The sequence below is a fragment of the Ambystoma mexicanum genome, chromosome 12 (genome assembly GCF_040938575.1).
Source record: "Ambystoma mexicanum isolate Mex_15411 chromosome 12, UKY_AmexF1_1, whole genome shotgun sequence".
NCBI classification, from domain to species: Eukaryota; Metazoa; Chordata; class Amphibia; order Caudata; family Ambystomatidae; genus Ambystoma; species Ambystoma mexicanum.
Window position 1 is genome coordinate 615,450,175 of NC_090936.1, and position 13,425 is coordinate 615,463,599.

At 46.1% G+C, this 13,425-nt stretch overlaps 1 protein-coding gene across 2 annotated transcripts in view; it reads left to right on the forward strand.

Annotated features, from left to right (window-relative positions):
- The first annotated feature begins 3,054 nt into the window (after window positions 1-3,054).
- Window positions 3,055-13,425, forward strand: part of CABP2 (calcium binding protein 2) — a 394,756-nt gene continuing 384,385 nt past the window's right edge. The window contains exon 1 of one of the 2 annotated variants that reach the window (XM_069629044.1): window positions 3,055-4,843. In XM_069629044.1, the coding sequence (XP_069485145.1) occupies window positions 4,358-4,843 (486 nt within the window). In that variant the 5' untranslated portion in view covers window positions 3,055-4,357. The remainder of the gene's footprint in view (window positions 4,844-13,425) is intronic. The other variant, XM_069629045.1, reaches the window with a different exon arrangement.

A 13,425-nucleotide genomic window follows, 5' to 3' on the forward strand; every position in this document is an offset into this window, starting at 1 on the left:
GTTCAGATTTACTAAAGTCAGAGGTTAGTCCTCCTCCAGTGAGCAACTTCATATTAACTGTCTAGTGCTTAGTTTCTTTGCAATCTAGAGTCTTTCTCAAGACTATGTAGTTTAGTGTGTCCTCTTTCGGTTAGTTTAGGTTCCTCTATGGGATTTATCAACCATGGGGGAGGGAATAAGGTCCAAGCACCTAGCACATCTAGCAGGGGAGTTCAGGCATCGCTATGATGGGAGCGATTGGATGTAAGATACGTTTTTCTCTTTGCCAAGTTCTGTCTCTTAAGGGTCAGGTTTATGTAAATATCGCCCTATGGTCATGATAGCAGAGTCCTTGTTCAAGGTCTCAGGAGGTCTTAAGGGTCTCCATCTTTACGGCATGGCGGATTTAACTATTCCTGGTGTTTTCAAGGATTTTCACAAATATCTCTTTGTCATCAGTGTGCCCTGGTTGGGCTCCTCTTAGTCAGGATGCAATTTAGCAGCTATATGTTGGGTTTCAGGTGTGTGGCTCCACTCTTCCATCCCACCTCTGCCTCCAGAAGACGTAATACATTTCTTGCTTTAGAAAGATTTACTGGTATACATGCGTTACATATGACTGGGGCATTTGTGTATTTAAGGGCAAGACTCAGGATAGACACTTCAGGGTGCACAGGGCCCTCAAGTCTTTTGCATTTAAGTTCCACCTAAGTTAGCTTTGTCCCATAACATGTTAATTTGGCCTTCTAATGAAGATTTGCCTTTCCAACACTCTTCCCCAGGGTAGTCATGTGATATGTCTTGTTTCTAATACGATTTCTTTCATCAACACATGGGGTGGAACCAACAATTCTTTCACCCCTCGGAGGGGTAATTTTTCTTTATCTCCAGGAGAACTAATTGTTTAACTTATTATGTTTACTCTCTAGGTTTACCATATAATGGTGTGGCTTTAAGTGTTTGAAATGTTTGGCGTTGAAGACAGAGGAGCTTACTACTCTTAATGCCTTTTTCCAGCTATTACTACAGGAAGGCTTTTTGTCTGGTGTTCCCCCATTTCCCCTCACCCTTTTTTTTAACCAGGTGGTTTTGGTTGCTTGGGATGAACACTGGTGTTGGCACATCTTCCTTGTTATTTGCAGTTAAGACTACTGTGCCTTATAGGACAGTTCTTGGGGCAGTTTAGCCTGGGGGATTACATTTTGCAATCAGTTGATTGGTCAAAATAGAACCATTTAAAACACTTCTTCTTCTCTTTTTTTATTGTATTGTCACTATTGTATTGATCATGTTTTAATTAATCTGATGCAAGGGCTTCAAACATGCATAATATGAGCCTCCTGTCTTGCCATAGAATGACTAATCCCTCTCACTAGCATGAGAAGGGGGTTTGGATTCTATTAAAGACAAGGAGGTGAGTATTATCCTGCCCACCCAACCATCTGTGTTGTTGTTGTTACAGCTTTGGGCTGAGAGGTTCTCTTCAGGAACTTTGGTCACAGTTACAAGATGTGGAGAGTGCGTGATCCAGGAGCTTCGCTGGATCCTATCTCCATATTTATCATCTGGTCTGTGCAGTGGACGTCTGGTTCAAGACAGCTACAGAAAAGAGGAGTTGGGGTTGGAGTAACGGACTATATAGAGGAGGGTCCCTGCTCATTGGTTTCCTACAGGGTATGACCTGTCCTCCATGATGGATTGGGGAGTTTCCCCTACATTGACATTGAACTCTGTTCAGTTCTTTTATTGAAAATTTTTTGTTTGTAAAAGTTTTCTTTTGCTGCTGTGGTTTCAGAAGTAAAGATTGTAATGCATAATACTAGCCTCCTTGTCTTTAATAGAATCAAAACCCTCTTCTCACGCTATTTAGTCATTGTTCAAGGTTGTGTTGTAACATTGTTCGGTTATGCTTAAGAAGGAATGTGGTGATGTGAGCACGGCACGATTATGCGTCTGTGCCACGTCACACGATTAATAAAGCCAGCAGCTGTTCCCCAGGGTGACAGCCAGTGTAACTGCAACCGACGTGTGCCGTGCCTTTCAATGCGGCAGGTCACCCCCACACCCCAACTATAATAGCCAGTGGCCCTCATTACGACCCTGGCGGAAAGGGGTTTACGCCAGCGTAATGCATGGCGTACCTTTCCGCCTTACTACGAGTTCCCGTAGCGCCATGGTGCTTTTTTCGCCTGGTTTTTCCGGGCGGAAAAATCCATGGCGCTACGGGACCTGTTGTTAATTACGCCACCGTAATTTACGGTGGCGTAATTAACGCCTTCCCCACTCCCATTATACCCTATGGGGCAAAAATGGGAATGGGGAAGGGTAAATGGGGATTGGGGACTTACCGCCCCGCCAAGGTCGGAATGGGGCGGTAAGTCCGCCAACCCCCATGGCAGAGTTGGCAGCTTTGCGCCATGGACCATGGTGCAAATTGCACCATGGTCCTCCGCCAGGGTCGTAATGAGGGCCAGTGTGTTTTGGTATAAGTGTGGTGCAGTGTTTCCCTGAAGAGTTACATGGTGCAGTGCAAATATATTGTGCAGGTCAAAGCAGTGTAACGCAGAACAGTGCAAAGCAGGGTACCAGTGTCATGCAGTTGAGTGTGGTGTGCTTTTGCACAGTGCAGTGGTGATGTGGTGTGTAAACCAATGTGGCCCATTGTAGTGTAACTTTGGGCAGTGCAACGTTGCATAGTGTTGTTCAGATCAGTGCAGCTCAGTGAAGAGCAGAATACTGCGGTGCATTAGCAACCCCTGGCCCTCTGCACGTGAAACTCTCTCACTGAGCTCATGCCCAGGCCTTGCTTACTGGGTCGTATGGTTGATTAAGATGAGGGTCAGGTGTCAGCCATTGGCAGCTCAGGTGTCCCCTGTTTATGTACGAACAGTCATTAATAAATGAGCAGGCTCATTCACCTGCTGTGGAGGGAGGGCGCGTGCGGGCGGGAGGGAGGGGGGAACTAGGCAGGGAGCATCGGGTCGTTTAGAGTCCTCTTTTGATGCTTTTTTCGCCGTCCCTCTCGGTGGCAGATGTCGGCTTTGACTGGAGGGAGAGTATTTAAGCACTAAGAGGATTTGGCGAAGGGAAAGGTCTCGAAAACATTGGAAAAAGGTGAATTTATTATCTGTGCGGGTGGGAGAAGGCGGAGGCAGAGCCTGGGGAAGAAGGGAAGGCAGACGAGGAGGAGAAAGCAGTGGACAGCACAGAAGAACGGGAGAAGAGGAAAGAGGACTGTAAGGGAAGCGGCAGCGAGACGGAGAGAGAAAGGAAGAATAAAGAGAGCCAGGTGGGAGAAGAACTCGTGAGAAACAACCACTGAGACTGTAAGACGAGTTGGGAGAAAAGTACAGAAAGAATTGGAGAGAAGAGTGTGGAAAAGAAATACATAGTTGAAGAGAAGCGGAAGTGAACGATGAGGGGGAAAAGGAGCCGATAACGGGGGCTGAGAAATAAAAGGAAATAGAATTGAGTTAAGAAGGGGCTAGAAAGTAGCAGAGAAAACTCGGGAGAAAGGGAAAACAGGCAAATAGAGGAAAGATTGGAAGATAAAGAAATGAGAGGGCACAAGGGAGGCTGGCTAGGAGAGAGAGAAAGAGGACGAAAGATAAAGTAGGGAGACAGAGGGCAGCAGACTGTGAGTGGTAGGAAAGGAAATAGAAAGAAGTAAGACAAAAAGAAGTGAGGTGGAGAATGAGGTGAGAAACAAAGAGAAAAACACAAGGGGGAAGGTGACAGGTGTAGAAGAAAGTGAAAGAGGCAACTACCAAGATATAGAGTTTAGCGCACGGGGGTAGGAAGGAACCAGTGAGAGGGAGAGGAGCGCAAAAGAGAGAATGCCCAGACAAATGGAGTGTTGAGCTGGCACACGTGGACAGGTAAAGGCAAAGAGTAGTGTGAGAGCACAAGAAAAGGGGAGAGGCAGAGATGAGATGAAAACTCAGGAAGACAGGTAAATGTCGACAGCCATCTCAGAAACAAACCATTGATTTCTTGCATAAAAGCAGAGCGTTAGATGGGACAGAGAGTGAGGTGAGAAGAGGCTGCTGGGAATAAGGGGACCCGTGCCTAGACTCCAGGAAACCCTGTACAGTGTCCTATTTTAGCATTCTCTGTCATTCAATCGGGGAGGATCGAAAAGAGACAGAGCAGAAGATACAAGTTTCCAGGAAAAAGAGAAACATAGATGGAATGACAGAGGGAAAGAAAGAGGCCGACACAAGAACTTGGTGAGACAAACAAAGCGAGAACAAGGGCAGAAGACAGAAGAATACTCACCTGAGACCAAGAGAGATTTCCCTGGTTTTTCAAAGAACACGAAGGATAGACCCCAAACCCCCTACCACAGAACTAGCCATTGCCACCTATGACCTGAGGAATGTTTTTTTTCCTCCGCGAGACCCAGCGAGCGAGTAGTGAGTCCCTTGACTCTTGGTCCTACAAGAAGAACTCTAAGGCGGCCATTAAGAAGCGGATTGAGAGCACCCGGAGGAAACAGCAGCAGGAGAAGGAGAAGTTGGAGCAGGAAGAAGGCGGGGAAAGCATGGAACGGCAGCGCAGGAGCGGTGAAGCGCGTGGGTCAGTGGGTGGTACACACAAGGCTCGTTCGCTAAGTTCCTCTGAGCAGAAGGTGTCCCCAAAGCCACCATGCCGCTTCCGTAATTCCAAGAGCCTCGATATGGGAGATGGAGTGTGCAGCAAGAGTGACTGGGAGAAGGAAGGGGGGAAACTGAAGGTGGGGTCCCTCAGTGAGAGCGAGGGAGCCACCTGCCTCTCTGACAAGTCAAGCCTGATGCGGTCAGCTGCTCGCAGTATCCCAGAATCAAAGGAGATGGTTCCCATCATACGTTCCCTCTTTGGGCAGGTAAGGTTCCCAGCATAGGGGAGGGTATATCCATAACTCTGTTTGTAGCGGGGATGGCAATGGCCATTCAGGGTGGTTATGTGTGGGACTGTCATCTAATGATTGAGATTCCATTAAGGTCTATGGAGGAATGGAGGTTGGCGTAATTCACTGCCCTCGAATGGGCGAGGGTCTATCAGTCTACCATTGGGTCTATCAGTGGTGGTTGATCCTCTAAGGGTGGTAGGATCCCACCAATACTCATGAGTGTGCCCTCTGCCAAGTTACTGACATAAGCACACAGAGTGCTCTTTGCTTTTAGTGAGGAAATTCCAAGTATGATCATTTTGTTTTGTCTTACAACGGTGTATGTTTATGTGTATGTGTTCACCTCTGCCCCCTTACACAAGATGCATGGTATCTGCCGAGAAGAGGTGCGTTTGAATTCCTCTGTCTACAGACACTGCCAGTCTCATGGTTCTGTGCCCAACTTTTACTGGCTGTGGGATCCAGGAGGAGGCAATAGAGGAGTCTGTGCTCAGAACCATCAAAGGAGCGGGCACATATTATCCCTTTTTGTGTCTACTCAGTCCAAACTTGGATCCAACCCTCCCATGGTCCTACCAATTGTCCAATCCCTCTAATCTGTCCCATGCCTCCATCATCCAGTCTGATGCCTAGACTCCTTCATCCACCTAATCTCCTCAGTCCATGCCCCTTTCTATTGCCTCAATTTCACAGCTTTCCCTGGTCACCCCTTGACTCCTCTCCATCCAGCAGCTGTCTGCTCCTTAAGCCACGTACTGAACTTTGAGACCCACTGTGTGCCTTCTGGTACCATCACTACAGTCTTAAGCACCGTGCAATAGCCGGTTGACTCTCCAGGAGAGCTTTTATACCAAGCTGAAAGCTAAAGCTCATCATGTTAACATGAAGAGGGTGCTGCCAGCCAGCCGCTGTGGCCTAGAGCATAGTGGGGGCCTGAATCAGCCTTGCAGTGTCCAGCTGCCCACTAAATAATCCAAGATCACTTGAGTGGGCAGCTGCATCCTGCTCCGAACCATCTATAGAAAACAGAGTACCTAGCCAACATGCTCTCTTGGGCTAGACCCATCAACTACCTCCACCACATCCACAGCCTGGCCGTGACTTAGCACAGTGTGCCAACCCAGCTACATCCTCTTGGGAATTGCTGGCTGACTCCCCTTCCTCACTATGGGAATATTTAATTAGATGCTTTTCACTTAAGCCCATAAAAGAAATTGATTTTTAATCAGTGTTCTTCTTGTTTAATGTGGGGGCCGTATCCACCAAAACTCAGTGGAAATGGTGGAAGATAGTTTGCTGTGTTTGCTCACTCATGCAATGTGGAGGTGGAGCTGCCTCTGCTTGCAGTAAAGTTCGATGTCATGGGACCAATGATGTTTGCATTACACACTACGAGTGATGGAACCTGCATTATACACTATGAGTGATGGAACCAATGGTGTTTGCATTGCACACTACGAGGGATGAAACCGATGATGTTTGCATTACACACTATGAGTGATGGAACCGATGATGTTTGCAGTACCCACTATGGGTGATGGAACCAGTGATGTTTGCATTATACACTATGAGTGATTGAACCAATGACAGTGATGTTTGCATTACGCACTATGAGTGATGGAACCAATGATGTTTGCATTACACACTGAGTGATGGAACCAGTGATGTTTGTATTACACGCTATGGGTGATGAAACCAGTGATGTTTGCATTACATGCTGTGGGTGAGGACAAGGCATAAAATAGGCAGTGTCGCATAGCAATTTGCTATGCAATTCTGAAGGGTTGCTAATTAAATTGACAATTGTGTAGCAAATCTAGCTATTTAATGTACCCTGTTCAATGAAAGCACAGTTCGCCCTGCATACCTCTTACCCTCTGGGATCACCCCACCCTCCTTTCTCTGTTTACTGCAAGTGCAGAAGTAATCATCTCCTCCACTCAAGTGCCAAAAGCCTGCGTGGGAGTGCTAGGCAAGAATTATTTTTCTTCTTCAAATAATTCCAAACCAGAGGTAATTGGGTTGATACTTGTATTGAGCTAACTATATCCTGCTTGGCAAGTAACAATATGTGTTAACTTTAAAAGACAGTCATGCAATTCCATTCATAGAATGGTAAGTTGTTACATAATGCATAATTACAGTATTGCTACTGTAACACACTGCATTGTCTCCATGCTTAACAGGAAGGTTTAGGTTAGTGTATCTTAAGCTCAGTGTCAACTTTTTTCATTTTTGTTTGAGAAAATGCATAACATTGCAGAGCAAACACTTTTGAAAATGTACATGAAAACACGGCCAAATGCTTTTGATGACAAACCTGGTTCTGTTACCTGCTGGCTCCATACATCAGGGCAATTGGTGCTGAAACCATGAGCTGATCCCATACTCCTTGTCATTCTATCTTATCACTCTGTTGCTTTATATCAGCTACCCTGAACGCGGAATGGCCACAGACTATAATATCCCACCTAGTTTGTCCAGTTCTCTGCCTGCTATGCCATCCACTATGATTAGTCTGACTTCATTTCCTCTTACATAATGAATACACAAAGCTAGCTAGATGTTTACGTAAAGTAGTGAACAATAGTTCCATCTAGTCTGATCATCTACAGATCTACTGCAATACCAAACACTGTAGTTCACCTTCAGAGCTTGCTTTGTTCTATGATTATGATTGTAGTATATGTTAGTACCTGTGGGAGAGAGCTGGACAAACTGTTTTGAGAGCCCATATCTATTTGTGTCCATTCATGCAGCTAATAATTTACATTTTACAGGCACTAAACCAGGGCTCAGAAAGTCTTTTCGCCCATAGTCTAGTAGATTATATGAAGGGTGAGTACCATTTGCAGGGGATATTTGAAAAACATTTACATTGTTTACAATAAATGTCAAATAAATGTTTCACTGTGCATTGGTAAACTCTGTGTGGCTATAGGGTGACAAACAAAGTGGGTTTATGGTGACATGCACCATTTTACAGAAAGTGCATTTACTTTTTATGTCAGTTGCCAAGGGTCGAGTGAATTTCTCTTAGGTCGAGTAGCTCAACTAAGTTACTTGTAGAATTTAGAAGGGCTCTTGGTTGAGACCCTATTCTGCCCAGGAGGGCTCTATAGTAAGTAACAAAAGTGAAAAGGGTCAGTTTTGCCTAAATGAATATCCCCTCGGACTCATTAACATATCATAGTAGTCATGTCTGTTTCTTCAACAAATATTTTATGTTCGAGAGGAGACCTATTGGTCTAGTAGCACACAGAATATACAGAACACATTATTTCTGGCTGGACATGGACAAAGTACATGTTGCTTGTAACAAATACATATTCGCGAAAGGTGGTTCGAATTTGTTAATACAAATTGACATTGAATGCATGAACACCTACTGCTGTAGAGAACAGAGGTTATGACAATTCGTGCAATTTCAAAACAAGAGAATGAGATAACAAATAGAACAGTGTGAATACATGGCACACAAAAGGTAAAGTGGTCTACACAGGTGTGTTTCGGCCCTAGTGGGCTACTGAATGAGCCTGTCTTGTACAGGTCTTCATCAGGATGACAAGAGAGTTGTGGAGAAAGCCTGTTCAGTGAGTGTGCTGCCGTGCTGTGGCGAAGGGCTCTGCACGGTTAACATTTTTAATTGGGAGTGGAGGTCTAAAGCTTGTTAGAGGTTCTCCTGAATGGACTTCATATTGTCAATGCTTGAAGTTCAATCTGTGCACACCACAGTCTGATATTGACTCTGTGGGTGGTGGAGTGTGAGTCCACATAGAATTAAGCTGCTTTAATACCTAGCCAGGTCGAGATGTCTTAGTGGATTTTTCGTGGCTGGAGGGTGGCAGCTGGCGTGTGCTCGGTGTGCAATCGAGTGATTGATGCAGCCGTAAGGTGATCTGTCTGAAGGATGTCTGGTTACTTTTGGAATCGGACAGCAGCCATGCGGCGATCTGATTTTTGCAGAAAAAAGGGCAACAATCAGACCGCCGTGCGGCTGCTGCTGCCCGATTGTGAAATTGCATGGTTGCAAAGTTACTGGACATATCATAATCAATAACACAGACCTATAAAAAGCGGAATGACATGTCTTCTCCCCAGAGACAGAGCTATGGCTCTCTGTTTTTCATACTGTAGGTGCCTAAAACCACCTCCCTCTAGGGGCCTCTTACATTAGTGCCTGTGTGGGACTGTTGGGGAAAGCTCATGGAATGCTATAAGGCTGAAGCAGTGTTCACATTTAAGTGGCTTGTGAAATAATGTTCATCTCACATATGCCCATTAATAGCCTGGGCATAGTTATGCAGACTGCTGTTGCGAGCCCATCAAGCGTCTTAGGCAAAGACTAAATACAGCTAAATGGAACTATCCCATGCCCCATCATGAGATCATGGCTCATTGGCATCATCCCCAATGCACTGCAGTTAGGTATTGCTGTCCCAGCTTCTGAATCCAAAGGCTAGCTCCAAGGTGCTTTAGTTTTAATCCAGCCTCTGATATGAACAAGTTAGATCCCTCATGCCTCGATAGTTACTGTACTGAGCTTCAGAAATTCAGAAATTCGCCCCCAAGGTATTTTATTTCCTCATGGGCTCTCACAGAAGCACTTGCCCTACCACAACTCCCCTTGCACCATTGATGTGGTTGTCCTGTTTTCATTTACTTCAATTCACTGATATTAGTAGCTAACTCCACAATTCTGCACACGATGAACAGGGCTGTAGGGCCACAGATATACCTATGTTTCCATCATAGGTGACACTCTTCATTTCTACAAAGACGGGTGAGGCTCCCAGGACTGCGTCCTCATCCAATTGATCCAGGGGCAACAGTTGCAATGTCTCAATATTTAGTTTCAAATACAAACCTATGCAACACTACTCATGAATATGGATGAAAGAAAAGAGAATTGTCAATTTCCATGGCTTGTGGAGTTGGGTGCAGTATAATTCCTGAAAGTGGTCTGAATAAGGCTACATGCATGTGCTTTTCAAGACGTTCTACTGGAAATATTCCAGCACCCCTTCAGGAAATCTGCAACGCATCTAAAGAAGTTTCTGTCATACCCTTGAGAAGACGTTACAGCGGGGGTTGGTTGTTTTCCATAAACCGGATTTGGTTCCAGGTCCTTCTGAATTGTTCCTGCCGCACATATTAAACTGATTTAGTATCGCTGGTGACTAGTTAATCTGGGTACTGGTGTTTATTTTTTTAATGCACGAATACGGCTGATATTACTGCTTGCTATAGCTTTATTAACTAAATAATGTCACAAAAAGGAGGGACGAGAAGTAATGTCAGATTACGCATAGTAATCATCACTACTCTTAGCATTTTTGGCTGAAGAAATAAAGTGGGAAGAGTGAAAAAATAAAGAGGTGCAATTTCCCAAAAAACACTGGGAGAGGGAAAACAAAGATCGCTTGTAATTGCAATATATCTATTTGGGACTGTTTGCACCATCTTCCTCTCCTCTTTTATTAAATTAAAGTTCACTCATGTTGTTTATGGGCAGTGTTGTTACAATTTGGAGGCTGTTTTGCTACAATTTGGAGGACGTGTTTTGCTCAACAGTTTATGCGATTTCCTCTCCACATTTTCAAATCTGAGATTTTCAGTTGTTACCTCTTGCCATTACCATTCTCTGTCAAGACCAGAGGCGAGCATTATGCTTCAACTTCCTTTAATTCCAACTCTCCAGCAGTTTCAAAACGTACACAACGTCCATGAAAGTGATTTTTATTTTTAAACTGGCAACTACAACTCCCTATCTCCCATCCTTGTCCTGTAGTTCCTCAAATCACTTCCTTCGATCTGCAACAAATGATTTCACGCCCTGTAAGGGTTCCTTCCTCTTCTTTTCTGCTCTTCAGCAAAGATAAGTAGCATGTTACCTGCAGAGCCTCCATAAAAGCTAATTTTCAATGTTGTTTGGATGTACTAGCTAGTAATCGTGCTATTTAGCTGTCAAGTTCATGTTTAATAATGTGCAGGCAAACAGTCAGTGTTTCGCAGCATTTTTAGTTCATGTTACAATTTTATAGTTAAAGGCGTGGGTGGGCGGTAGAACATTGAGTCTGCCCTGAGTTCGCTCCCGTGTAGCGAGAGAGAGACACAGAGAGGGGTCCGCGAGCTCGTCAGCCCACCTTGGGAGATCCGCCCGCTCTCTCAGAGACATGGTGGTGTTAACGCAGGCTTTGCGTTCATCCTGCATGAGCACCTGTGCTTAGGGAGCACTAGAGGAACATTGCGCAGGTGCGACTCTATGCCTGCTTTGGTGTATTGATATTTGATATTGCTCTGTGCAGAGCATTATACAGTAAAGTGCCCGCATTATACAGTAAAGAGCTGAGAGGCTCCACTATTCACAGCCATAGAGGGCTGTAAACAAGTGTTTCTAGGCGAGGCAAGACAAGAGAGGGAAGACAAGACAAAATAACTTACTAGGCCTTGTGCCATTCAGATCGTGCAAGTGTGACAGCGCAAAGTTCAGGGGGAAGGGAAGAGGGAAGCGTCAGGCAGAGGGAGGGGGGAACTGCAATCAGGGCAGCATGGCTCTGAGTAAGTGCAGCTAGGACAGCGCGGCTCTGGGCAAGTGCAAGGAGGTAGTTGACTATAGAGGCTACAGTTAGAGCCCCCTAAATGCCCGATAGGCCCAGAGACAGTGCAGGGGAGACTGATCATGGAGGAGCCTGGTACCCAATGAGACTCTGAGAGTATCCAAGCAACCAGTCGGCACAGTTTACAGGTAGGTCAGCAGGGGAGGGAGAGAGTGAAAGCAGAGGAGAAAAGAAAGGCCTTGAGCAGCTTCCAGAACTTCAGGTGGTCCGGCTCAGATTTGTGAGGGGCAGGGAGGCCATTCCAGAGGGAGGCACCTGCAGCAGAGAGAGATCTACCCCCCCCCCCACTCTCTGCCTGGAGAAGCGTCTGGCCCTCAGAGAGTTGGAGGTCGAAGCGAAGGGCTCAAGAAGGAAGGTAATTTGGAAGAGAGAGTTGGATGCAGTGCGGCCCCCATCCCCAGAAAGCCTTGTGGATGATACAGAGGGTCTTGAAATTGATCCTTGCATCCACCGGGAGCCAGAGGAGAGATTTCAGGGCTGGAGAGATACAGTCCCTGGGCTTGAGGCCAAAGGTAAGTCTCACAAATAGCATTGGCACTGCTTATGTACAGAGCTCCATAGCTACAAAGAGCAGGCGTGTGATTCAGCCTGCCAGCTCAGGCACGATACACAATGATTGCAGTGCACCATGTCTGACGTGGAAGAAGACTGCTGGAGTGAGGGCAGCCAGGGGCAAGAAGCTGAGAGCAGAGACCTTTCACCTTTGAGAAGACCCTTGGGGACTCACTAATAGATGCAGTAGCCCAAGGGGTTAAGGACCTGCAAGACAGGCTCAACACACTGGAGGCCCTGTTTGAGAAGAACATAGAACGTAAGAGTGTGCCCAAGATGCAATTAAGGTGCAAGAGCAGGGGAGTAAACTAGCTCAGAAGAGTAAACACTCTTCGACTCCCCCGTAGCCAGGATAAAAGGGGGAACCTGAGTACCAAAGAGGTCACAGATGCATTTGAGAAGTTAAAGGAGGTTTTCATGCAAAAGTCAATTGTGCTGCACCTCCAACCCCCTGCCCCAGGGGAAGAGAACATGGGAGAAGCAGACACTGACACATCCGTGATAACGATGGCCCCTGCCATCGAGGAGATCCAACCCCTAGAGGGTAGGAAGAAGTTGAAGAAGGAAACCAACGTAGTAGAGGTGGACCTGGAACTGACAGACATGTTTGACCCTGAGTCCACCACGCACCCAAGGTCTCACAGATTGGCAGCCCTCCTCTAGAGTGGCCAAGTACATGGCACAGAGGCTGCGTAAACCACTAGAGCAAGAAACCAGGTTGCGAATGAGTTCTGAATGCCCACGCCCCGAGCTAGCCGGTAAGGTGGCAGAGACCCCACCTTGACCTGCGGATGATAACATTTGTGACAAAGGCATCAAAGGATGTAGGCAAGGGAATGGACCGGTCATGGAAGAACTGTCAAGAGAAGGTCCAAGATTTAGCAGGTCCAATAGCGACAATTATGGACCTGGTAGAGAGGGCCAAGAACACAGGGGAGCCAGTTGACATTGAGACCCTTGGCAGCTGGCACAGAGGGCTGTCTGCATCCTGGGAAATGCTAACTGCGCCCTGTGATCGGTGCGAAGTAGAGGCAAGCTGGGTGAGCCTGCAATATACGAGGCAGGAGAGAGCGCCCAGGGACTGTGTGGAGAAGCATTTGTGAAAGAAATTAGTACATTTGTGGGGACGTAAACGGCCCTGGAAAAGGCTCAATCATCCATGGAAAATCTTCCCCAACAAAGTTTTTGCCGGTGAACTGAGGGAGTCGCCCCAGGTAGCAGTACTTCTAGATTAATGGGATGCAGAATTTACACAAACATCAATAATCGAAATGACTCAGGTAGTTGGCAAAAAGGTTAACTGTTTTAATATCAATTATCTAAAACAGGGAGAACGGACATCTACAGATGTCACACAGCATGTTCTCAATGATTTTCAGAAAA